Source organism: Cydia pomonella, chromosome 21, assembly GCF_033807575.1.
Source record: "Cydia pomonella isolate Wapato2018A chromosome 21, ilCydPomo1, whole genome shotgun sequence".
NCBI lineage: Eukaryota > Metazoa > Arthropoda > Insecta > Lepidoptera > Tortricidae > Cydia > Cydia pomonella.
In genome coordinates, this window is record NC_084723.1 from 5,312,150 (window position 1) to 5,338,682 (window position 26,533).

Below are 26,533 nucleotides of genomic sequence, written 5' to 3' on the forward strand. Positions count from 1 at the left end.
ATTTTCCGATCCTATATCGGATGTAGGATCCTACAATAGACAAGGACAAACAATATTAAAAGATACATAAGTCTATCCCTTTCGGTCATTTCAGATCACGCACACTACTAGAAACATATTGCTACATATGCACGCACACAAACAAAAAATATCGTCCGACATAGCTAAAACTGTCGGCAGCACCTTCCGATATCGGATGTCTAAAGGTGTTCATGACAAAAAAAGCTGCAGGAGAGTGCCATATGGCATGAAGTCCGTCTTTTTTGCGTTATATATTGTTTTTTAGTAACCATGATTTAGAAAATGCATAAATAAACACAAAGAAACACATATTTTACAATTTACGTCCTTCCAACAGCCGATATCGGATCGGACATTGTGAAAACGCTCTAAGCCCGTGAAATCCAAACTGATTATACTAAGCTAATCTGAAGACATAGACTGAAAAACCTTAGAATCTTTGTAAGAAAAAAACGCCACTTTATTCAATTTTAATTCGTAGAATAGTGTTAATAAGTAGATATAGTTTGACTGTCTAAAAATGTACAGGTGCCGATACAATCTTTGACGAAAACTACTTTTTGGTACCACTATAATTTATAACCCTTTTAAGCTTCAGCCAAGTTGATGAACAATTTTTTTGCTAAATTGTTTTCAAGAAACTGATTATGCAGATAATTTAAGTAACAAATTTATTTTTAGTAAAATAGTTGCGCAAAGCGATGCTGTAACTAGTTTCCGATAAATTAATAAAGAATCTAAGAAAAAATATCAATTAAAAGTTTTGGACATTAGAAGCAAAGCAAATCGTTTCTTTTTTCTATTTAGGTATAGCAAATAATTTATCACGTTTTCCAGTAAACTGATCCTTAAAACTGAAGTCATAAAACGAATTGAGAATGTAATTAAAGTTACTTCATAATTGATTTTGAAGCTAAAAAAATAACTCTTTATAGCTTTCGGAGATGAATTAATTATCAGGCCCTAAATGTTAATTAAAAGGATTAAAAAACGGCCAAGTGCGTGTTAGGCTACGCATAAAGGAGGGTGCCGTATATGGCGATTATGGGGTAAGTAAACAGAGGCGCTTAAGGAACGTGTTTACATCACACTCACAACCGGGAGACAACTCAGGAGCGAGCCATGCGTTAGAGCTTCTGTGGGCACGCGAAATGCTGACAACGCATAAGCTGTCCCTGCAAAAAAAAACTGTCTATACATACTTTTATCTTATATAAAAGATTCATACAAGCAACAGGGCGTATCTTCGCAGCATTTAAATTCATTTAAATATAAAAGAAATGTTTTGGGGCGAAAGTCAATAAAGAGTTACCGACTTCAAACATTTACCTAATTTACTAAGGTCCACTTACACCATCCCACTAACCCGGGGTTAACCCGTTAATCCAGTGTCAAATTATACTGGTAACCATGGTAACTCCAGGTTTAACTGGTTAACCCCGGGTAATTGGGATGGTGCAAGTGGCCCTAACTCATATACCTAAAAGGGATAATATTTTATTTTATCCGTTTTGAAGTCGGTTTTTCTGTTGTATTAAAATATTTATTTTGTTAAAAAATATTAAGTTTGTTGTAAGTTTAAAGTTTTTGTTATAAGCAGCATTTTGCAAGATTCGGTGTTGTGTATAAAATAGTCAAATAGTCATGCCACTAAACAGTTTTGCTCTTCGAGTACGTTTCAAGTTTTATGGTCTAGATCTGATTCCATAAAGATTTGAAGATTTACCTCAATTATTTTTTTATACCACGACGGTGGCAAGCAAGCATACGGCCCGCCTGATGGTAAGCAGTCAATTCCTCATATTACTGTCAAAAGATTTAATTTGTGACCCATTTAGTACCTTGTCACAGTGACATTAGTATGCGGTCTCTAGCGACTTTAATGTTGTTTGTAAAATACGGTCGATTTGACAACCTTCTCCTTTTTTGAAGTCGGTTAATAAAACAGTTTTAGCCATACTTATACGTTTATAAGTCAAAGAAATTCAACACGCATTGTCGTTTTATATTATGAAATAGTCCAAAAATAGCTTAACCAATTAATTCAACATGGTTCAACAGAATTTTAACAGCCGTGACTTCAAAGTCTGCTTAAAACGGAACGCGCCGATTTCCAGGGAGATTGATTTATTAAACGAAACTCTGGCAATTAACGGTCGGCTTTGAATCAAACTTCGAACATGTTATGCTATGCTAAATCACGTCGAATGTCCGTTTTAATCATTTCAGACGTATGTGTTTTTTGATGGAAATTAAAAACCGACCAAGTGCGAGTCGGACTCGCATAGGAAGGTTTCCGTACCATTATCTATAATAACGGTCACCCATCCAAGCACTGACCCCGCCCGACGTTGCTTAACTTCGGTGATTGGATGAGAACCTCGAGATTGGAAAGAAATGTTTATTTTATTCTGTTTTTAGTATTTGTTGTTATAGCGGCAACAGAAATACATAATCTGTAGAAATTTCAATTGGCTAACTACCACGGTCCATGAGATACAGCCTGGTGACAGACGGACGGACAGCGGAGTCTCAGTAATAGGGTCCCGTTTGACCCTTTGGGTATACGGAACGTCCTTACTGTTTGTAACACGGGGAAAACCCCAACTTATGAGGTAATCACAAATAATCAGCCCCGTGTTTCGATCGTTGACATAACCCTGACTGGAGGCCCACCGAGATGCGGCCGAAATCAACTCAGAGTGCAAAACTGGAGGGTCGATATGGAGATATGGAGGAGGCCCTTCTTCTGACCATCACGCCATTACTTTTTATATGTTTAAGGCAAAAAGAATTTGAAATAGAGGTGCATTGTCAAAGAAAATTTTGTAGCCACAATACATTTACTGCCATCTTTCGACACATGGTTAAAACTTTTAGAATGCCATTTGACTTTGATCCTTATTCTCTTACTGATATGTGTTCAATTTGTTAAATATTGATTTGATAAAAAGTGGCGCCATCTAATAGATCAAAGGTCAAAGGTATGGCAGCATCGTTTCGCGCGATGGCTCCATAACCTTTAGGTTGTGCCCGGTAAGATGGCGCCACTTTTTGATAATTAACAAATTTAACACATATCGCGTGGCGAAATGGCGTTCTAAAAGTTTTGATCATGCGTCGAAAGATGGCAGTCAATTTATGTGGCTACAAAGTTTTCTTTGACAATACAAATACCTCTATTTCAAATTCTCTTTGGTTTGAGGAGCCTAAGTAGTCTGAATGATACTCTTCGATCCGTTGGGATCTTTTGTGCAATTGCCCTCTTACTGCATCCAATCAAGAACTTCGCCCATTTCCATGTACCTAACGAATGATGGTGCTCGCTTTGAATTCCTTTGACTCCAGGTAGCCATAGTCGAAGCAATTGGAATACGGAAGGTAGAGGCAAGGAACAAAATCTCCTTAGGCAGAACTGTTGCGAAAGTGTCCAGCTGTCAGCTATAAATAATAGTTCCAAATCTCTCCAGAGTAGCGCTAGAGTAGGTAAGAATGTATGCGTTATTGACGGAGTGAAATGCGTCTATAATTAGATTTTTTTCTCAAGTATTCTAGGTATTGTAGCGCCACCTATTTATGGTTTTTTGTCGGACAATTTTTGATATATGGAGTTTATGTTCCTTGCCTCTACCTTCCATAAATTGGAATGTTGACTCATACGTCAAATCAGCTCCTATTTTCGAACTGTCATAACGATTGCCAGCTATACGCAGTGAGCCGATTACACCCGACAGATTTTAATCACACATTCCTGGGGTCATAAGAAGCAAAAAATATTATATGAGTTTTGGTCAAATTCGGCAAAAAAAATTTGCGTTTTCCTTTTTACATCTTGATGAAAAGAAAAAAAACAATACAACGAATAAATATTTATTTATTTACAGATAAAAAATGCTAGTTTCTTTTCAAACTTTAATGTCTGTCAGTAGTATTGTTGGCCTTACGTTAATTAGAATTGAAAATATTGAAAATTAACCATTATAAATTGAACCGTAACGGATGATTATAGTTTACGGTCTAATTTGTAATGGAATTTTCAATTCTAATTAACGTCCGGCCAACACTGGTCATTAGGTACGTTTATGTCTAAACCAAATCACAAGGGACTAAAAAGCTAAACACACGCACACGCACACGCACACGCACACAGACACGCAAACGCACACGCACGCGCACGCCCACGCACACGCACACGCACACGCACACGCACACGCACACGCACACGCACACGCACAGGCACAGGCACACACACACACACACACACACACACACACACACACACACACACACACACACACACCGCTTTTAACTAATGGCATTATTCATAAACGCGTTACTGGCCTGAATTAAGTATGAATCGTTTGTTTTTATCTGACTTTGACTTATGTATTTGTTAGAAATGGATAAAACATAATTTAACTAAATCAGGCCTTTAATGAAACAATTTTTTCCAAAAATTGACATTATCTCTAAAACAAGACCAATTTCAGGAAACCTTGTATGAGATTTTAGTCTCTTAATGCGGTCAAGTATACACCTTTAAAATCTGTTGTGTTTAATAGGCCCACGGTGTATATTAAGTGCAAGGTATAAAATTATTTATTTTAACTACAGTTAACTTCCATATTCATTTTCTGTCTGGCGAGAGCATGGTAGTGTTGCGCTAACACTAGGTGAAATTGTAAACCTAATTCTGGCATATTTATGTTATCTCTAAGTTGGATCCCTGTCCTAGACATAGATCATTACATACGTGCACACCTGTTGTTATCTAGAACATTAAAACATAATTTACTAGTAAACGAACCCATTTCCATAAATTGCGGCATTTCAGCACAGCTGATGAAAAAACCACATTTTCAGTGGAAGTTAAGATATTTTGGTCGTAAATTAGACCCGCATGCCGTCGACATACATACCTATGCTTGTCTATTAGGGCCAACGCACACACCCGCGATACGATGTCGAATCGTGGATACAACGTCGTACCGTGGGTATGTGTGTTGGCCCCGAGATACAACGCCGTATCGTTTCACGACGTCGCATCGTGGGTACATGTGTTGGCCATTAGGTGGCGGACTAGGCAGGCGGCGCGCGGTGCGGCAAGCGGCAAATCTAAACCATTCATACATTGTCTTGATCAGCCGCGCGCCGCTTGCGCGGTGCACGTAGTTAGTGTACCTACAACCTGTATATAACTTAAAAAGTAATATATTTTCTAGATATAAATAATGGGTTAATGAGTTGTTTACTTGTTTTATGTTTTGTAAATCCCTATTAATATCATTAATGCGAAAATAACTTTGTTTATATGTTATGTCTTCACGCGTAAACTGCTGAACCGATTTAGATATAATTTGGTAAGTTTATCAGTCATCATCATCATTTACGACCGGTTGACCGGTCTGGCCTAGTGGGTAGTGACCCTGTCTATAAAGCCCATGTTCCTGGGTTTGAATCCCGTTAAGAGCGTTTTATTTTGTGATGAGTACAGATATTTGTTCCTCAGTTTTGGGTGGTATCTATGTATATAAGTATATATTTATCTAGATATAAGTAAGTATATCGTCGCCTACTTAGTACCCATGGTACAAGCTTTGCTTAGTTTGGGGCTAGGTCGATCTGTGCAAGATTGTCCCCAAATATTTATTTATTATTTCACACAGACGAAAATGCAAGCTAGTATGAAATACTTCGTTTCTAAAATATAAAAGCGGCCAAGAGCGAGTCGGACTCGCCCATGAAGGGTTCCGTACCATTTATGACGTATTAAAAAAACTACTTACTAGATCTGGTTCAAACTAATTTTCGTTGGAAGTTTGCATGGTAATGTATATCATATATTTTTTTTAGATTTTTCATTCCGTTATTTTAGAAGTTACAGGTGTCCCCCCCCACACACTTTTTTCACTTTGGAAGTCTCTCTCGCGCAAACTATCCAGTTTAGAAAAAAAATGATATTAGAAACCTAAATATCATTTTTGAAGTCCTATCCTTAGATACCCCACAAGTATGGGTTTGATGAAAAAAATTTTTTTTTAATTTTTATGACGTATTAAAAAAAACTACTTACTAGATCTCGTTCGAACCAATTTTCGGTGGAAGTTTGCATGGCATTGTATATCATATATTTTTTTTAGATTTTTCATTCTGTTATTTTAGAAGTTACGGGGGGGGGGGGGGGGCACACTGTTTACCACTTTGGAAGTGTCTCTCGCGCAAACTATTCAGTTTAGAAAAAAAATGATATTAGAAACCTCAATATTGTGGGGACATATATACATACTTAAACATATACATCGACCGACGTCGTGTCCGTTATAGAAACAGTGAAATTGTTCTGATAAGAACAGTTTATAGATCGATCGATTGACACTCTGCGGTTAAGCAGAGAAACGGTGACGTTTGCTCTAACAAGAGCAGTTTTATGTTGCCCTGACAAGGGCAGTTTATGCATATGCGGAGCCTGCAGCATCCTCTTCGTGTCTTCTACCAGCGAGTGTCAAGCGGCGGAGCGGGACACGGCGCACCGACGACACGATGTGCACCCTACGGAGGCCGGCCGAGAAAAGGACGGGAACGTTGGCTCGCTTTATTTTATAGGCGCGCGCGAATGCCGCGGCCACGCGCCGCAACCTCGCGCCCGCGCACCTCACCCCGCGCGTCCCGCGCGGCTACTATTATTCATCACGCTCTTTCCTGTATATAGATCTCTTTCTTACATTTCTCTAATTTTGTATAAATTACGCGCATTTTTGTAAATAAATTCATTCAATCTTGTACATAGCTAAAAACGTCTTTCACTCCAAGAACCTTCTGATACCTGCCTACATGGTACCTACATCACCACAGTGGTGACCACCGACTGAGCAGAAGAAATCAAGCAAGAAGCGTTCCAGATCAAAACTACGCTCGAGGACCTCGCGCTGCTCGCCGACAAAATGATGGAGCACACGCCATCATCATCGAACCAAATCGCCGCAGTCGCTCCTCCCGCCGTCATACCACCTTCGTTACCACCGCCACTACCTCAACCAACTGCGTCAGCTCTCGACACGCAATACCTCATCGGCGAAATAAGAAGACTCTCACTCGAAGTCGCCGAGCTTCGCTCGAGACCGCGTGAAAACTACAATCAACGCTACAGCCGCTCAAGCAGACGATTTCCATCACGTACCCGTAACAACTCTCAATCGCAAGATCGAAGACCGCGTAGCCCAAGAAACTCACCACTGCCGTACTGCCATTACCATCGACGTTTCGGCATGGACGCACAGAAATGCGCACAACCGTGCAGCTTCAAGCCGATCCCGCCATCATCACCAGCGTCGGAAAACTAAATGTAACGCTGGCTGCGGCGGAAACCGGCGTTACCACCAAATCCCACCGCCTCTTCGTACGAGACCGAACCAGCAAACTCGTCTTCTTGGTAGACACCGGCGCGAACATCTCCGTTCTACCAAGAACACCCGGCACGAAGGCGCAACCACTTCCATCCAAGAGAAGATTGATCGACGGCAAGACCCTACTGTACACTAACGCACAGCTCTGTACTGACGCTAACATACCTACCGTGCGCAGTATAGACGTGCAACAGTCGTACCACAACATTCTTGCCGACTACCCTGGTACCACTCGCCTAACATCCATGAAACTCAGCCCGAAACACAACGTCGAACACTTCATTGAAACAACTGGACCACCACTTCACTGCAGACCACGTCCAATCGCACCGCACCGCTACGAACTCGTGAAGAAGGAATTTGCCAACATGATGGAGCAGGGCCTATGCAGACCAAGCAAAAGCCCTTGGGCATCACCTCTTCACGTGGTACCTAAGAAGAACGGCGAATTACGTGTGTGTGGAGATTACCGACGGCTTAACGCAATCACTAAGCCCGACCGCTACCCAATCCCACGCATACGTGATTTTACCTACCAACTCGCCGGCAAACAAATATTCTCAACATTGGACCTCAACCGCGCATACCAGCAACTACCAATAGCAGAGCAAGATGTCGAGAAGAGCGCCATCATAACACCATTCGGCCTATTCGAATTTCCGAGAATGTGCCCCGGACTCAAAAACTGCGGACAGACGTTTCAACGCTTTATTCACGAAGTACTACGCGACCTTGACTTCGTGTTCCCATTCGTCGACGACCTACTTGTTGCATCGGCCGACGAAAAAACACACGAGCAACACCTACGCGCCGTACTACGCCGACTCGAAGACTACGGCATAACAATCAACCCGTCGAAATGCGTATTCGGTCAGCCATCGGTCAAATTCTTGGGCTACGAAGTCAGCAAAGATGGCATACGACCGCCTACCGAAAAAGTGCAAACAATCATCGACTACCCTAAGCCGAAAAACATCGACGAACTTCGAAGATTTCTCGGCATGTTGAATTTTTACCGCGAAAACATCAAAAACGCCGCACAGATTCAAGCACCGCTCTGCAAATACCTACACAATGCGAAGAAGCGCGACAAGACAGAAATCAGCTGGGACAACGAAGCCGACGAAGCATTCAACGCGTGCAAAGTGAGCATACAAAACGCCGCCTTGCTCGCGCACCCCTCCCACCACGCACCGCTAGCAATCTTCTGTGACGCAAGCGACAAAGCCGCGGGAGCTTCGTTAAACCAATTCGTCAACGACGCTTGGCAACCACTTGGCTATTTTTCCAAGAAATTCTCCGACGCCCAGACTAGATACAGCACTTTCGACCGTGAGCTACTCGCTATCTACCTAAGTACGAAGCACTTCAGAAAAATGTTCGAAGGAAGAGAATTGATCATATTCACCGACCACAAACCGCTTACATACGCATTTACGAAAACAAGTACAAACAACGAGTCACCGCGCCGCACTCGTCAGCTGTTGTATATTAGTGAATTTACAACCGATATACGACACATTCCTGGAACCCAAAATGCCGCCGCCGACGCCCTATCTCGCATCGAAGCCATCTCCTGTCCATCTCCGATCGACTACAAACTACTGGCAGAAGCGCAAGAGCGAGATAGCAACACAATCAAAACACTCGCACAGCAAGATAACTTAATAATAAAACAAGTTGAAATTCCCGGAACTACCTACAAACTATTCTGCGAAACATCAACGCCGCACTTACGACCTTACGTACCAGAAGAGTATCGCCGTGCCGCTTTCAACGCAGTACATAACATCAGTCATCCCGGAATCAAAACGTCACGAAAACTCGTCGCACAACGCTACTTTTGGCCCGGCCTAAATGCCGATGTAGGCAAATGGGCAAAAGTATGCGTACACTGCCAACGCGCCAAGATTCAACGACACACTTCAAGCCCTCTTTCAAGTTTCCCGCCAACTACAAGGTTCGAACATATACACATCGACCTTGTAGGACCTCTACCTACGGCCGCCAGTGGACATCGCTACTTACTCACAATGATCGATCGCGCAACTAGATGGCCCGAAGCGATACCTTTATGCGAGATCACCGCCGAAGACGTCGCCAAAGCACTATACGAAGGCTGGATTTCCCGCTTCGGCTGCCCCGCTACGATCACGACCGATCAAGGACGGCAATTCGAAAGTCGAGTATTTGCGTCACTCACACGCCTACTCGGCATCGAAAGAACCCGTTCAACGCCGTACCACCCTGAATCGAACGCTATGATAGAACGTTTCCATAGAAGTCTCAAGGCCGCACTCAAAGCTAGACTACAAAGCGAGAAGTCATGGATCGACACAATACCTAGTGTTCTACTTGGACTACGAGCCGCACTACGAACAGACACCGGTGTAAGCCCAGCCCTACTCACTTACGGCTGTAGTGTACGATTACCCGGCGAACTATTATTACCTACGCGCGATGACGTCACCATGGACTCCGAATTCGTCGAGAAACTTCGAGCGACACTACAAAGCCTAACGCCGATATCAACGATCCCACATAGCACCAAGAGGCCTATATTCGTCCACCGTGACCTTCAAACCTGCGAACAAGTATTCGTACGAGTCGACGCTGTAAAGAAGCCGTTACAAGCACCTTACGACGGACCCTACCGAGTACTAAAACGCAACGATAAAGTATTCACCCTGCAGCTACCTAACCGCCAGATGAACATTTCGATCGACCGCCTAAAACCCGCATTTATCATCGCCGACACCGAGCAAGATATACCTACATCTACGATCGCAACAGATATACCTACAACTACAAGTTCAACGACCGCAACGAACATACCTACGACAACATCGAGTACTACGCAACCTACGCTATCACCGAGTTTACCGACATCACAAGACACCAAAAACGACAACAACAACAACCAACAACAGAAAAAAGGCATCCTGAAAAGAAGAAACGGACCCGACACAACCACGACCACTCAAGTAAGCACAAGCACAACACGCCGAGGCCGCACTATTCGCCTGCCGGTACGCTTCGCTTGAGAGGGAGCCTGTGGGGACATATATACATACTTAAACATATACATCGACCGACGTCGTGTCCGTTATAGAAACAGTGAAATTGTTCTGATAAGAACAGTTTATAGATCGATCGATTGACACTCTGCGGTTAAGCAGAGAAACGGTGACGTTTGCTCTAACAAGAGCAGTTTTATGTTGCCCTGACAAGGGCAGTTTATGCATATGCGGAGCCTGCAGCATCCTCTTCGTGTCTTCTACCAGCGAGTGTCAAGCGGCGGAGCGGGACACGGCGCACCGACGACACGATGTGCACCCTACGGAGGCCGGCCGAGAAAAGGACGGGAACGTTGGCTCGCTTTATTTTATAGGCGCGCGCGAATGCCGCGGCCACGCGCCGCAACCTCGCGCCCGCGCACCTCACCCCGCGCGTCCCGCGCGGCTACTATTATTCATCACGCTCTTTCCTGTATATAGATCTCTTTCTTACATTTCTCTAATTTTGTATAAATTACGCGCATTTTTGTAAATAAATTCATTCAATCTTGTACATAGCTAAAAACGTCTTTCACTCCAAGAACCTTCTGATACCTGCCTACATGGTACCTACATCACCATAATATCATTTTTAAAGACCTATCCATAGATACCCCACACGTATGGGTTTGATGAAAAAAGATATTTTGAGTTTCAGTTCTAAGTATGGGGAACCCCCAAAATTTATTGTTTTTTTTTTCTATTTTTGTGTAAACATCATAATGCGGTTCATAGAATACATCTACTTACCAAGTTTGAACAGTATAGCTTTTATAGTTTCGGAAAAAAGTGGCTGTGACAGAATCGGACAGACAGACGGACATGACGAATCTATAAGGGTTCCGTTTTTTGCCATTTGGCTACGGAACCCTAAAAAGCAAGCACTGCATTTTGTTTGCCTTTTCCGTCTGACTTTAAAACTAGCTATTGAAAATCTAGCAGTGAAATAGCAGTAATAAACAAAACAGAGTAACCACTTCATGCAACCATGATTGACCTAACTTCTAGGCGCACTACACCCATACTTACGAGTATATGTATACTTCTGCAAGCCAGCATTGTCTATAGAAAAAGGCGGCAAAATTGAAACATATAAGCGCGAATTATCGATCTCTCATACAAATTTTGAATTACTTGCCTTTTTCTACCGAATATTTTATTCAGTTACAATACTTACATTTTATGCGATGCACCAATATGCAGGGGGTGGCGTTCAGTTAAATTAAACTAACGCGAGAACGCCAGTTAATACTCTACCCTACTAAGAGCCGTTATGCAATACTGGACTAGCGAAGGGCACACTTATAAGCTGTTACTCTGTCTTGTTTCTTTAGTCATGTGTCAGTTATAAACCGACGACAACTAAAATGTTTATCCAAGTTGGGAGTTGGCTCGGAGTCAAAACAAGCAACTATCGCGTCTCGAATATTGCTTACCAACTTTCAGGCAAGCCTGATACTAGTTTTTGGCCATGTTCGAGTCATATGGGTACGAGTAACATGTGCGACAGACGTAGACAGAAGGTCCCATTGGGGTAATTTCTGATCAAGTAATTAGGTGTAATTTCTATGGCACGGTTTATTGATGTTACATTTTATTTGAAAAAGGTTTTGTCAAAAGTTGGATTTTTGATACAAGCTTTAATCACTGACTTTACTTTTCTTTCACCAGGCAACATTAACTCATCGAGATAATTCTAACAAACCTACACACAGTTAGATTGCGTTGTCTTATCACGAAGTTCCTATGGCCTCCTGTGTCCATCAGATTAGCTTGATGTTACTTTCATCCAAATGATGTAAGTACTTATATACTATGTGAAGTTTCAGCTCATTCGAATGGGAAGTGCACGCCTGCGCGGATCTAATTTAACTATGTACATTGCAAGTTAAAATAAAAGCTAGTAAAGACGGTACATATTATTACTTAGTTTGGTTTCTAACTATTGTCGATGTTAAATTCGTCGCCACCTGACGATATGCTAATTTTATATCATGTTCAAGATAGCGCTCTGATTTGGTATGAATATCGTAGACTTGCTCAACATTTCCATGACAAATATTGCCTGGCTTGAAAAATTCGCATCGCATTGATCGCTTTTCTTATATTATAAATTTTATACAGATGTCACAGTCAGGGTTTTAAGGGTCTTATGAAGAAAAAGTTATTCCTCTTGGTCTGAGCTCTTGGAGTCAATAGTTAAAAGTATCTGTGTACGAGTATATAACATAAATAGTGATTTTATCACATCACACAGGTCATTAGAAAAGGAGTACCTAGACAGTAGACCCTTGACCCTTGTAGGAGGTAGCTCCTTGCAGATAAAAAATCAATGAGAAAATTTTATTTTATTTATTTGGAAAGCAACCAGAAATAAGTGAGCAGAAAATAAGGGAGTAGGCATTTTAACTTAAGCATTTAACTTTTAGATTGTTCACATGAAATATAATAAGTAAATCTTGACAGCTCTTTTTAAACCAGGCAAATTGGCATAGTAGGCAGTGTTGAGCACCGGCGCAATCTTTCACAAAGTCCTCCGACGTTCATTCCCTTTGAAAAATTTCCTTTAATTAAATTTTCTGTGACTCTTTATTGTTTTATTTATCCATCAACACACCCTATAAACCAAAGTTCCCCAAATTCGCGATAAACTCAAAAACTACTAAACGGATGCTTCATGCGGTTTTCGCCTATCAATAGAGTGATTCTCGAGGAAGGTTTAGGTGTATAATTTGTTAGTATTTTGTGTTACCCGTGCGAAGCCGGGGCTGGTAGCTAGTTTATCTCATCGAAAAGTATCTTTTTAAGGAAGAGTTTGGCAACGCTTGACTAAATAAAACCCAAAAAGCGAAAAAAAGGAAGTAAGATAATTTTCAGGCCGCCCGTTTTTCGAGGTATCCGCCCAATTTTTTTGGGGAAGTTTCCTGTTTCTTGCCTTTCCGGGGGAAATGAATCAGGGACCTTTAGGTTTTGTCAATACTGTTCATTAGTAGCTACTATGCTCCGTAAAACAACCGTAAGATCTGTTCAAACTTTCATTTTAGGGCCGGTACAGACGGATGTTGCAGTCAGTCTGTGCCGGCCAATGTCAAAATACCTATAAAAAGTACTCACCAGGAACCCGAAAGATTTTGACAGTGTATTCCTGATCATGATAAAAGACTAAAATGTCCTATAAACTTTTATTTCAGAGTTAATACCAATAATAATAAAAAACATTTTTTTATCGTTACTTTGCAATAAGTAACGTTAGAAAAATGTTTTTTATTATTATTTTTGTTGGCAATGTTGCCACTATTATGGGGTCTAGTTTAAATATCCTTATGACAAGTATCAAAAAGTGACAAGTTTTACACACAGAAACATTAGGTTTTACGAAAAAAGTACCAATTCATTTTAAAAGATAGTTTTACCCAAGGCTCTGAACCGGTTTTTCCTTCATACAAAAAATACAAGTATTATTACGTTCTTTTCCGTTCTTTGGTTTATTATTTCATTTTAATAGGACTATCTAATAATGCGAAGTTGTTACCTAAATACATGATCCATTCCTACGTAAAGAGTATAAAATAATTAAAAATATTGGGCTATTTCGGGATTTCAAAATAAACCGGTTCCAAACCCTGGTTTTACCTATAACATTTACTTCCTTGTTATCTACAAAACATTCAAAACATCGAAGTAAGAAATCAAAAGAAAATATTTATTTTGGCGAGATTGACCTTAACTCAATTTTTTCTTTCGGCCTCAGAAATGCGTGGTAAAGATCTTTCGGGTTCCTCGTCAGCACGTTATATATCTAAATGGTGTACAATATGCAATTCCGTGTTTTCTAATACTAAAAAAACGAACGATATAGTGTCGTTAAAAACGTAATAATTACGTTTTTAAGCGTATTTTTTCTTAAGATGATAGAATAGTGAGCTTTGGTTTTTAGGGTATACTTTTTAGGGTTCCGTAGTCAACTAGGAACCCTCATAGAACCGGAAGAACATAAGAACTGTATTTTTACGTTAGCCCTTATTTAGAACCTCTGACGCAAGCGAGATGTACTGCAAAACAATAACAGATTTTAAAAGTTTTAATGCCGCTCATACCCTGGTAACCTAATTCACCTACGTTCGGTATACTCAGACTCTCATAACTTGGCGAATTGTCAATGTCCCATTTTTGCGGCTTACTTCCTTTGCCTGCATTTCAACAGGAAAGCACTGTTGCAAATATATTACTATTGCAGTGTAGACTAGGGTTGCCACCCGTACTTTTATAAAAAGTATTGTACTCTATTTTAGCTTTGTGTACTTTATATTTTACGAAGCACTAAAAGTACGCCAAAATACTTTATTTACGACCTTTATTCATTAATTATATTTTTTGCGAAACATGCAAATTTTGGAAATTTCATATCTATATTCACCAGGAAAATACATTTGACAATGTTCCTGAACGCAACCTTAAGTAACAATGCTTCCATTAAGCTTATCAGAAATGAACTACTAGTTTATTTAAATTTGTGCATGCCATGCTTACAAGCTATAAACATATTTCAAGCTGATAAGAAACTGTTAGCCAGTGCGAAATCAAACAAAAAATATGTATTTAAAAAAATACAATAAAATACTTTATTTTTATGCCGTGTACTTTTTATTTTTGTACCGTCAGACGAGAAATACTTTATTTGGGGCGCAAAAAGGTGGCAACCCTGGTGTAGACTGATGTCCAGAGGGCAGAATTTTCGTGGCATTTTTTAATTGTCCTATGGACATATGGCGATGGGCGGCTGTGAGAAGTGAATGCCTGACATTCTGTGACATGATGGATGCTAGGCCGTCAACTGTTGTTGTGTAGTTTTAAGCTTTTAATTTATATAATTTTATGAACAGACATAGAAGTTTTGGTGGCAGAATAAAGTGATTGACAAAATGAAATATCGACATGTCCGTTATCGATGTTACCTTAATGTTATAAATATTTTTAACATTGTATGAGAAAATAGCAAACGCGAAATATACAACACGTTCGATATCTTCTTTGATAAGTATATTGGTATTTTGCTATTCTTTTGTTGGTACTACAGTTTACGTTTTTATTTTTATGTACTAAATATATGTAGTTAATAAAGAAATTATGTACCGATTTGTAATTGATTTTCATTCTTGCTCTTTAATGTACAGCTAGTAGAAGTTACATCTTTTAATTATTAATCCATGACTGACTTATCCATAACAGATTTATCGATGTTTCATTTTCTTAAACACTCGTTTGTGCCACAATAACTTTTATGTCTGTTCATAAAATTTTGGTTGCGATTGTAAATTAAAATAAAAAAAATATTAAAGAAGATTAAAAGTAAAGGTAAACAACAGGCGGTCTTGACGCTAAAGAATACTTCCAGATAACCTTTTAGTAGTTGAACATGTGAAATAAAAAAATATGCTATAAGAACAATGAAAACTGAATAGTAATCATTTCACATTTAATTACTTTAATTCAGTTTTTTTTTTTCAATTTCATGTTTAAAGCCTCTTTTAGTACTAACAAGTGTTTTGTCTAGAATGGTTCAGTACGAAAACTTTGCTTTAGAATCCATTTATTTAATTAACTAATACAAATTTTTTGGGGTATTCCAGAAAAATTCTTGGTAGCTAGTCTGTTGAACTATTTGCTTAGTACCCCTGCATTGCATACACATTTGTATGAAGGGGTGTAAGTACGTGACGCAATTATTTAGCATTTTTGACAAAGCTAAAAAGCCGACATTTGGCATTTATTTTAACGTTTGATAACTTAGCTGTCAATTCAATGCTTAGTCATACAGGATTCTGCAGGCGTCACTTCCCCGGCAAAGTAGACCTTTTTGTAGAATTCCCCTTCGACCTAGCTATTTCTCAACTTCTATTTACTAATGCTATAATGTGTTTCCCAGGCCTGGCCGTCCCCTTCGTAGAGCTGACAGTAGCCCACGCCTCCGTGCTGACGATCCTGGCTATCAGCTTCGAGCGCTACTACGCCATCTGCGAGCCTCTCCGCGCCGGCTACGTCTGCACCAAGACCCGAGCCACGCTTATCTGCGCTCTGGCCTGGTTCTTCGCCGCTTTGTTCACTAGGTATATAATCCCCACATACCTTCTTGGTAGCCACTCAATGCTGACATACTAGCCATCAAACTTCGAGCGCTACTACTTGTGTACTAAGGCTCGAGTAAAGCTCATCTGGGCTCTGGCTTGGTTCTTCGCAGCTCTGTTTACTAGGTATACATTACCCACAGTCCTTTGACCATACTAGCCATAATCTTACAGTGGTACTGCCATTTGTATCAAGATCTAAGCTACGCTCATCTGCTCACTGGCTTGGTTCTTTGCAGCTCTGTTTACTAGATATACATTATCCACAGGCCTTTTGAAGCTGACGGTAGCGACTCAATGATATTAGACATCATTTTGAAGCGCTACTATTTGTTATTTTTACCAAGACCCGAGCTCATCTGCGCTCTAGTTTGGTTCTTCGCGGCTCTGCTTACTAGGTATACTAATATTACAACCTTTAGCCGTGGAATTTCGCAAGGTATACTTATATTACCCTTAGATTTAGCTGTCAAGATGACGGTAGCCAAAGCTTTCTTGCTGATCATCCTCCAGCCATCAACTTTTTTTATTGAGTAAAAAAGATTACCATTAGACTCCAATCTCACCTGATGGTACATAAGTGACGATGAAGTCGATGGAGCAGGAGCACGCTTACTAAAAAGGTATCTATTCATATGTCATAAGTCATACATCTCCTGCTGCTGTACTGCACTGAACGTGCTGACAATCGAAACCATCAGTTTCGAGCGCTACTACGCCTTCTGCGAACGCCTTCTGCGAATGTGGGCACCAAGACCAGTGCCTCGCTAGGTATCTGTAATTGTAAATGATAGTGCCATACACGGCTTCGTACAGTCGAGTTCACAAATATCTTTAGAATCCACCGACCGGTTTGGCCTAGTGGGTAGTGACCCTGCCTACGAAGCTGAAGGTCCCGGGTTCAAATCCTGGTAGGGCATTTATTCGTGTGATGATCATGGATATTTGTTCCTGAGTCATGGGTGTTTTCTATGTATTTATATTTATAAATATTTATATATTATATATATCGTTGTCTAAGTACCCTCAACACAAGCCTTATTGAGCTTACTGTGAGACTTAGTCAATATGTGTAATAATGTCCTATAATATTTATTATTATTTTTATTCATTTATTAATCTAACGTTCCAAAAATATATTTACACGACCTTATTGTCAGTATCTTAGGGGGCGTGTATTAAATATATTATTGAAGGTTTCGCTGGTAAAGATGTGAACTCGACTGTACATTATGCGATAACTAGATTGTCAGTTATCACAAAACGTATGGCCCCGAATAACGTATTTGTAGCCACACTGGCGCTACTTCACGCAAGCTTATTATTCCTTTGTCTATTTTATTAGGTTTCCTGTCATTTATTTAGGTACGAGAGCGGCAGAAGATATGATCCGCCGTATTCAGGCCGTAATAAAAGTATTCGTCATAAATGCAAGAAACATGGTATTTTGGTTTAATGCAGATAGTTTTGAGAGGACTTTGGTGCAAAGTCTGGACCGAATGATATTTAAGGAGAGTGTTAATAAATAATATTTTTTGACAGCGAAGAGGACAAACGATCAATCAAACAAAAGTCACAATCGTATGTCATGTTATTGTTACGTGGTCCTATTGTGTTGTAATATAGTCGGGCGGTGTTTTATCACCTATCGCGTCATGCTTCACTTACATCAGCCCTGGCTGCGTCCCTCAGGTCCAGGGGGCCTACCGCGAAAACCGAAATTCGCAAATTGCGGACATCTTTCTCTTTTACTCTCACTAAGACGTAATTAGAGTAACAGAGAGAAATGCTCGCAATTGACGAACTTCGATTTTCGCGGTTATAGCCCAGCTCCGAGCAATGGTGCGGGCATGCGAAGCACGCCAATAATAGATAGATGCGTTATGGTTTGCGGTGTTGTGAATTTGCGAATTTCGGTTTTCGCGGTACCGGTATTCCGTCCCTGTTTCAAAATGATGTCGGTTAATAGTGAGTCATGGAGACATTCTGAAATATAAAATATAATTAAAATTTACATTCAATATCATTGCATCGCACACATGCACCACTCTGAGTAGTACAGTCGGCACGTACTAATATTAATATTGCCTAAATATTCTCCTAAAATGAAATCAGAATCTGAGGCTCCCGCAAAATGCAGTTTTTATTGATTTTTTACACATTTTAACGAAGCGCAAATGGATTGAAAAAAATTACATAGAAACTTAACTATATTACCTAGGGCAGACTCTAAGAAAAACCTTAAAAGGTTAGTTAGTTAGTTAGTGCTTCTGGGCATTTTCCGCAAATCGACAACCATTGTGCCTATTTTGCGTGAAACGAGGTAGCGCTACTCTAACCACCCCAGCTCCTCCACGAAGCCTAGCAAAGTTTTCAGGTTGCTAATTGCCTCTCCTAGTGTGCACGGAGTCCCTAGGTATTTGTTCCTGTATACTTCTACCTGTTTGCAGTCTAGGAGAATATGTTTTGTTGTTTCTTCTTCTTCCATGCACGCTCTGCACATGGGGCTGTCCGTTTTACACATATTGTGTAGGTGTTTGTTAAGTGTGTTATGTCCTGTAATTAATCCTACTATTTTACGTAGTTGGTGTCGAGGTGTTTTAAGTAGTATTTTGGTGAGTTTGTGGTTCAGTTCCGGTAGAAAATCCTTAGTCTGCCTGCATGTGTCCATTTCATTCCAGTATTTATTGTGCAGTTGTCTGTGATGTAGGTCTAGCTGGTTGTGTATATAGGATATTGGTAGGGGTATGATGGGCTCGGGTCCATATGCCGGCGTTTCTGAGCCTTTCCTGGCCAGTTCGTCCGCTGCATCGTTTCCTCTTGATCCACTATGCCCCTTTATCCATTGAATTGTTACTTTGTTGCCTTCTTTGCTCACTTCCGTGAGGCTTCGATGACATTCGAGTATGAGCTCTGAATTAAGTTTGTCGCTGCATAGCGCTTGTAGTACTGATTTACTGTCTGATAGTATTAGTATATTTTCGTGTTTCACCTGTCGTCTTGTTATGGCATTGCAAGCTTCTATTATTCCCACACATTCAGCTTGGAATACCGTGTTATGTTCCCCTAGGGGTTTTGAGATGTGTATGTTTAGGTCCTCCGAGAAGACACCACATCCTGTCCCTTCAAATGTTTTTGAGCCATCTGTGAATATTCTTAGGTTTGTTTGGTCTAGTCCTTCTTTTGGATCTTCTGTTAATGATATGGCGTATTCTTTCCAGAAGATCATAGTTTTTGGTGTTTTGTCGATGGGCGCCTCCAGCATGGGTAGTTTTGAGATCATATTTTCATAGATCTTCTTGTGCGATGAGCTGAGGGATGTCCATAGGTTTAGCTTTTTCAACCGAAGAGCCGTGGCAGCCGCTTCTTTTTGTATATATATATGTAATGGTAGGAGTCCTAGCATTATTTCTAGCGCCGCAGTCGGAGTAGTTCTCATACAGCCCGTCGCAGCCACACATGCTAGTCTTTGTGTTTTGTTTAGTTTGTCTATTACCGTGGTTAGCTGGGTGCGGGGCCACCATACGACCGAGCCATAGCTGATCATTGGCATTATTACCATTTTGTATAGCCACAGTATGATGTGAGGAGCAAGTCCCCATCTCTTGCCCACCATCCTCCGGCATTGCCAGAAGGCTACTGTTGCTTTGTTTAGTTTATTGTCCAGGTGTTTGTTCCAGTTCATTCTATCATCCAGGATTATGCCTAGGTATTTTACATCCTTTGAAAGTGTCAATCTTGTGCCTAAAAGGGTTGGCAGTTCGTATGTACCCAGTTTTCGTTTGTGTGTGAAGAGAATTGTGTCGGTCTTTTTTGGGTTTACCGATAGGTCATTCTCCTTGCACCATTTCTCTACTATTTTCAGTGCTGTCTGTGTGAGATCACATAGTGTGTTTATTACTAGGCCGCTGATTAGTATTACTAAGTCATCTGCGTACCCTATAGTCATAAAGTGTTTGTTGTTTAATTTTGTTATCAATTCGTTCACCACCAGGTTCCAAAGCAGTGGTGAGAGTACTCCTCCCTGGGGGCATCCTCTCATGACTAGTGCTTGATGAGTTTGGTTTTCGGATAGTCTTATTATTCTCTGTCTTAACATATTCATTATCCATTCGGTTACGAGTGGATTGGTTCTATGTCTTTGTAATGCTTGTTGAATGCTGCTAAAGTTTGTCTTGTCAAAGGCTCCTTCTATGTCGATGAAGGTGCCTAGGCATGAGTTCTTCCTTGCTAGCGCATTCTCTATGTTGCTTACTACAGCATGGAGAGCTGAGTCAGTTGATTTCCCTTGACTGTAGGCGTGTTGGTTTGGATGGATTTCTATGTTTTTTAGGGCCGTGTCCTTCAGTTCTCTGTCACATAGTCTTTCTAGTGTTTTTAGCATGAAGGATGTAAGGCTGATTGGTCTGAAAGACTTGGGATCCGAGTAATCGGTTTTGCCTGGCTTTGGGAGGAAAATCACTTTCACTTCCCTCCATTTATGTGGTATATATCTAAAGGCTATACAGCTGCACAGTAGATTGGATAGATGTTTGATTAATGTATGTCCACCCCATTTTAGTAGGGCTGGGTAAATTCCGTCTGTTCCCGGCGATTTAAAGTTATCAAAACTATTTACCGCCCAGGTTGTTTTATTATATTCTGTTATACATTCTGCTGTTCTCCATTCGCTTTCAGTTGGATTATAGTTAATTGTATCCTGTTCTGGGTCTTGCTCGTTTACTACTTTGCATCCTGGGAAGTGGGTCTCCACCAGTAGCCTTTCTGTCTCAGCTGGGCTGCTGGTGGTACTATTATCTTGTCTCCTCAGGGTACCCAGTAGTTGTCTTGGTTGGTCTGCAAGGATTTTCCTTGTTCTGTTTGCTTGAGTTACTGTGGATATGTTGTCGCAGAAGTTTCGCCATGAGGCTGATTTTCTGTATCTTAGTCTTTTCTTGTAGTCTGTTTTAGCTGTTTTGTACCTGTCCCAGTCCTCTTCAGCTCTTGTGTTCATTGCTCTATTAAGTAACCTTCTCATTTTTGTTCTCATTCGTTCCAACTCCGGTCCCCACCAGCTGTTGTTGTTATTGTTATTGCCTTTTCCTCTAGCTGATGGAGTCGATAGCGGACATGTGTTTTCGTAGCTTTCAGTTATGTTTTTAATAAGTAAGTTTACCTGTTCCTCCAATTCCTTTGTATTGCTAGGTCTGTTAGTGTGTGTGTTATTATGTAGTTTACCTTCCAGAAGTTCCTTGTACGCCGCTATGTCCGTGCGTCTCGGGTTTCTTCTAGGTGTGGATGTTTGGGTGTCAGCTGTCAGGTCATACCGAATCCATCTGTGGTCGGAGCAGGATAGCTCGTCCGACACGTGCCAGTTGGATATGTGTTGAGCTGCCAGTCCTGTGCTTAGAGTAATGTCAATTATAGTATTACACCTACGAGTGACAAAAGTTGGTTTGGATCCTGTGTTTAATATATCTAGGTTAGTTGACATAAGGTATTCAACAATATCGTTACCTCTTTTGTTGTTGGTTTCCATTCCCCATGGCCGTTGCAGTCTGCAGATATGACCAGCTCGAGCCTTTCTCGTTCGCAGTAGCGTATGAGGTTGTGCATCTCCACTGGAGGTGGTTCGTCCTCCGCCGCCATGTAGGTGGACGCCAGGACTATCTCCGGTAGACTTGAGTTTTGTGTTCTGAGGAGTTTTATGGCACACACGTCTCTGGAACAGAATTGAGTTAGTGGTTGTGCCATTATGTTACGAGATATGTATATGCAAGATCTTGGTTTGAAATGTGTATTGTAAAATAAATTACCTCCGGTGTTACCAAGGCCGTTTATGCGTGTGTTCCTGATCCACGGCTCTTGAATCAGGGCTATGGATGTTGGGTTAACCTCCAGCCATCTTCGAAGTTGAGCCGTTGCAGATTCGCTGTGCTGGAGGTTAACCTGGAGGACCTTACAGTGGGAAGGCGCCATCTGGGGATATCCCTTCCGCTGCCCTTCCCTTTAGGTCCAGGAGACTGATCCCCTTTGGTAAGCCATCCTCGTCCTCAGAGTCCAGCAAAATGCCTTCCTCGATGTCTGAGGTGTGTGGTTCCGCGCAGTCGGTGTCCATTGCAGAGGGGGTATTCTTTTCAGGCGCGTCCTCTGCAGATTTGTTCTCCCCTCCGTCAGTGTTCGCCTCTGTTGCGTTTTTCTCCGGTGGAGAATCTCTGAAGCGTCCTCCGCCGTGCTGGAAACGGATGTAGACTGTCCCACATAGGTAGTTCAGTCTTCTTCCCTTTTCCATCACAGTAGGAACAACGTCTTCAGGTATTCCCACCAGGAGTAGGGTACAGGCCCTCTTCTTCAGGGGGATCGCCTGGTGGAGAGTCCACTTCCTCACCATGGCCCACGGGTTCTGGAAGTTGAGGACCCTGCCTATTTTGGTGAGGTTGTCTTCCAGGGACGGGATCAGGATACCGCACCTAGTGTTCCGGACCATCTCGTCCTCCCTCTTTCCAACGAGCTGGTCTCCGTTCTGCAGGGTGGCCGACTCCAACCACTTCATCAGCCACGCCTTGGTGTTCGCGTCCTGGCACCACAGCTTCAGGTACCCATCCACAAAACTGGGTCTACCTGAGAACGCTGGGGCCTCCGCTGCGGTGTCCAGATCGGTTTCGATGGCTGCTTGGAAGATAGCGTCCCCGATCTTCTTCTCCACCTCTGCAGCATCTTGCTGCGTCAGTCTGCCCGTGCGGTTATTGGTAATCGCCACCGTCAGATCTGACGCTGCTGCCGCCGCATAGGAGGAGGGTAGTTGTCTGTTCCCCGAGCCGGCGTCTGTCCGTTGTTTTTTGTGGTCGCCTCTGGGGGATATGGTTTCATCCAGGCGTGCCCTCTTGGCTTTCCCTTCTGGTTTCTTCCTTGCCTGGGTTTGTTCCGCAGGGGTCGTCACTCCCTCGCCCTGTCCCTCCGGGGCGTCAACCTCCTGTTTGTTTCCAGAGGAGCGGCTTTCTGCTTCTCTTCGCTTTTGGAGCCGCTGCCTCTTCCTCTGCGAAAGTTTTTTCCGCATGGGTGCGTCTTCTTCGGTCTGGGCAGGCTTCCCTCTTGGTTTGCACCTGATCTCCCAGCCGGGATCTATGACCTGCTTCGAGGGTTCAACAGGTGTCGTCCCACTCTCAGCCGCCATCGGTTTGTCAGTCGAGGGTCCAGCTGTTGAAAGCTCCATCGTCTCTGGCTTAGTCACCTGGGCTGGGGTTCCGATAGGTACCCCGGCTTTCAGCGGCCTCTCCAGCTTCGATGGCTCCTCCTTGGCCTTCCCACTCTCTATTGGTTTCGCCCCCCTTAGTGCTTCAGCATGTGCCGTCTCATCTAAGGAGGTCGTTTGTTTTTGTTGGTTTTTATTTATGATTTTTTTTGATTTAATGCTATTCATATGGTTCCCACGAGTAGCTAGGGATATAAAAGGTCAGTACTACGCAGAGCCCCGCTTGCGTAGACAAGGCTAAATACAACGGGTTTCGCCCGGTACCCGAGGCCTATCGTTCGCGACTGAGCTCCCTCTCAGCCATGCATCCATCGGCACGATCAGTTACACCTTGGATTAGGGTTTTTGGAGTCGAGGTTGTCTCCTCCAGGAAGGGGGGATGTGGATAAGTGGATTAAGATGGGAAGAGGGGTCAGGAAGGTTGGTCTGGGTAAGGTTTTATGGGAAAATTGGGGGTTTATAGGAAGGGATAAATGGGTCATTTTCATGGCCCTCAATCTCCGAGCCTCCCCGTGCAGGACACCTTTCCGCTGTATCGACTTTAGCCCCTTGACGTTGTCTCCCTTTATCCGGTCTAAGAACAAGTCTCTTACCGGATTTTTAGGAGAGAAACGTCTGGTTCCCCAGTCGATTCGTCGGAAGTGTGTCCACGCGAGGCGGCGGCTTATTGAGTGCCTTGCTAAGACCCATTTTTAAGGATTTGGGAATGGTTCATGAGGAGTTGGACCACGAGTTGGGATTTGCTCGGGTTCAACCTCCATTGTCCGGGTCCTTATTAGGACTAAGGGGCTATCCGCAACCTGCCCACCCGCTCGGTCGCTTTGGAGACAGCTTGTTTTCCCGGTAGAAGTTCCAATGCTGGGCGTCATAAGGGTCACCTCCTGGGAGGTAGCCCAAGCGTCACCCAGCATAGACCTTCAGCCAAGACACCCGAGCCTTAAAAGGTTAAAGTTGGCCCGATAGAAAAAAAAAAACCCGAAAACATGTCTAAGTTGTATTTATTTTCAATTGTATATCGTTACCCTGCATACCGTAGCAGTATCATTTTAGCACAAAATAGCTAGTGATATAGCCGAGGGATTTGACCAGCGAAATTTTAATCAGAAGTATACTTTCATAGTTATTGAGGAAAAACGTTTAAACTCGGGCGATCGTCAAATCTTCCGTTGCAAGTGTCATTTTTTATTCCTTTCTAATTTCCTGAGGTTACGCGATTATTTTTTTCGACAGCTAAATTTTAACATATTTAAAACATATGCTTATTTCGAACGAATTCATACATTTATATTCAAAAGATCAAAGTTAAACCAAACTTGAACCTTGAACTGATAGACTTAAAATAACATCAAACTGTTTGGTCTAAAACTTCGGAATGCAGTCACAGTTAAAATAATAAGTTGTTGAACTCCGAAAAATGTACAAACTTGCACACTTTGAAATGCACTACAAGTTACACAATCAATTGTTGAAGTTAGATGTTTTAAGATATCCAAATGATAGGAACAGGTCAGCAAGCTCGGTTCTCCATACAAACGTAGTTACGCTCTCATTTTAAATCAACTAACTAGATTGCTCTGAAACTTAGTACTTACAATATGATAAGGTACGTATATATCTATGCCTGTAATTAGTTTATGTAGCTTCAGATACCATAGTTAAATATATACAGCGAATTTAAGTTTTTCACAACAAACTTGTTTTTGCTCTATTTCGTTTGTTTTATAAGCTGGAGATATAAAAAGCTAAACGGAGTTAATTGCGCGTTGCCGACCGTAACACTCCGCACCCTCGTTGAGCTCTGGCAACCTTACTCACCGGCAGGAATATAACACTATGAGTAGAGTCTAGTGTTATTTTGGCTGCGGTTTTCTGTAAGATGGAGGTACTTCCCCAGTTGAGCTATGCTCTAGATCTTGAGCGAATGTAGTCAAAATACTGTCAAATGTTTATATTATCTTCGGGTTATTGACAGCGGGAAGAAGCTCATATTTTTGGATGTTTTATTACCGTGGACTATTTATCTAGAGTTTACGATATGACGATAAAACCACTGAGGTAAATATTTGGCCAGCTAATGTCCGCTGTGGCCGTAAACCACCGCATTATAAGACTAGGAAATAATTAGTAAGGGTAATTATTTTGGCATTTGCCCTATTATTTTAAGCGTCAAGATGCGGTTATTATTAATTTGAACCTTATTGTATTTTGATTTTTCGTAGTTAAGGTGCAAGGTGAGAAGAGCCGATGCCGACCTGTAAAATTTGATTCGATTTCTACCGTTTAGCCCTCTTTTATTACGTAAGGACTATTGCTTTTTTTTGTCCATTTTCACCACTCTTTCGACTTTTTCCGTCCTCAATATTTTTATTTTATTTGTAGATACCTAGTTTTTGTATATTCTACCTGGTAAACTTGTAAAATGTCTCACTTTGTCACTTGCCATAAGGATGTCTTGACAGGTTATTCGTATAGATACAAGCAAATCTCGTCCTTATGGCAAGCGACAAAGTGGGACATTTTCCGGTGGGAAATTTCTTGAATTCTTCCCGAGATAGGTAAGGTGATGTATTTTAAACCTTCGATGCAATTTTAATCCGTGATAATGCTACTCTAAGTAGTGTTATAAAATAATGCAACAGTGTTATTATTAATAGCAGCAGACTACAGGCGATATGCACGATTTAAACTGCAATAATT

General features: G+C 41.6%; 3 protein-coding genes across 3 annotated transcripts in view; 2 read left to right on the forward strand and 1 right to left on the reverse strand.

The window, feature by feature from the left end:
• The window catches only part of LOC133529575 (ubiquitin-like domain-containing CTD phosphatase 1), a 275,695-nt gene that overhangs the window by 188,960 nt on the left and 60,202 nt on the right, over positions 1-26,533 (forward strand). The gene's annotated exons all lie outside the window — the stretch shown is intronic.
• LOC133529664 (uncharacterized) overlaps positions 1-26,533 on the forward strand; it is a 149,140-nt gene that overhangs the window by 80,623 nt on the left and 41,984 nt on the right. The window contains exon 3 of the mRNA XM_061867433.1: positions 16,407-16,587. Coding sequence (XP_061723417.1) covers positions 16,407-16,587 — 181 coding nt within the window. The remainder of the gene's footprint in view (positions 1-16,406; positions 16,588-26,533) is intronic.
• LOC133529663 (uncharacterized) lies at positions 22,137-24,127 on the reverse strand. Its single transcript, XM_061867432.1, has 2 exons — positions 22,401-24,127; positions 22,137-22,306 (listed from the first exon to the last, which is right to left on the reverse strand). Exon 1 carries the CDS (start codon positions 24,002-24,004, stop codon positions 22,544-22,546), a length of 1,461 nt encoding a protein of 486 aa, XP_061723416.1. The 5' UTR covers positions 24,005-24,127; the 3' UTR covers positions 22,137-22,306; positions 22,401-22,543.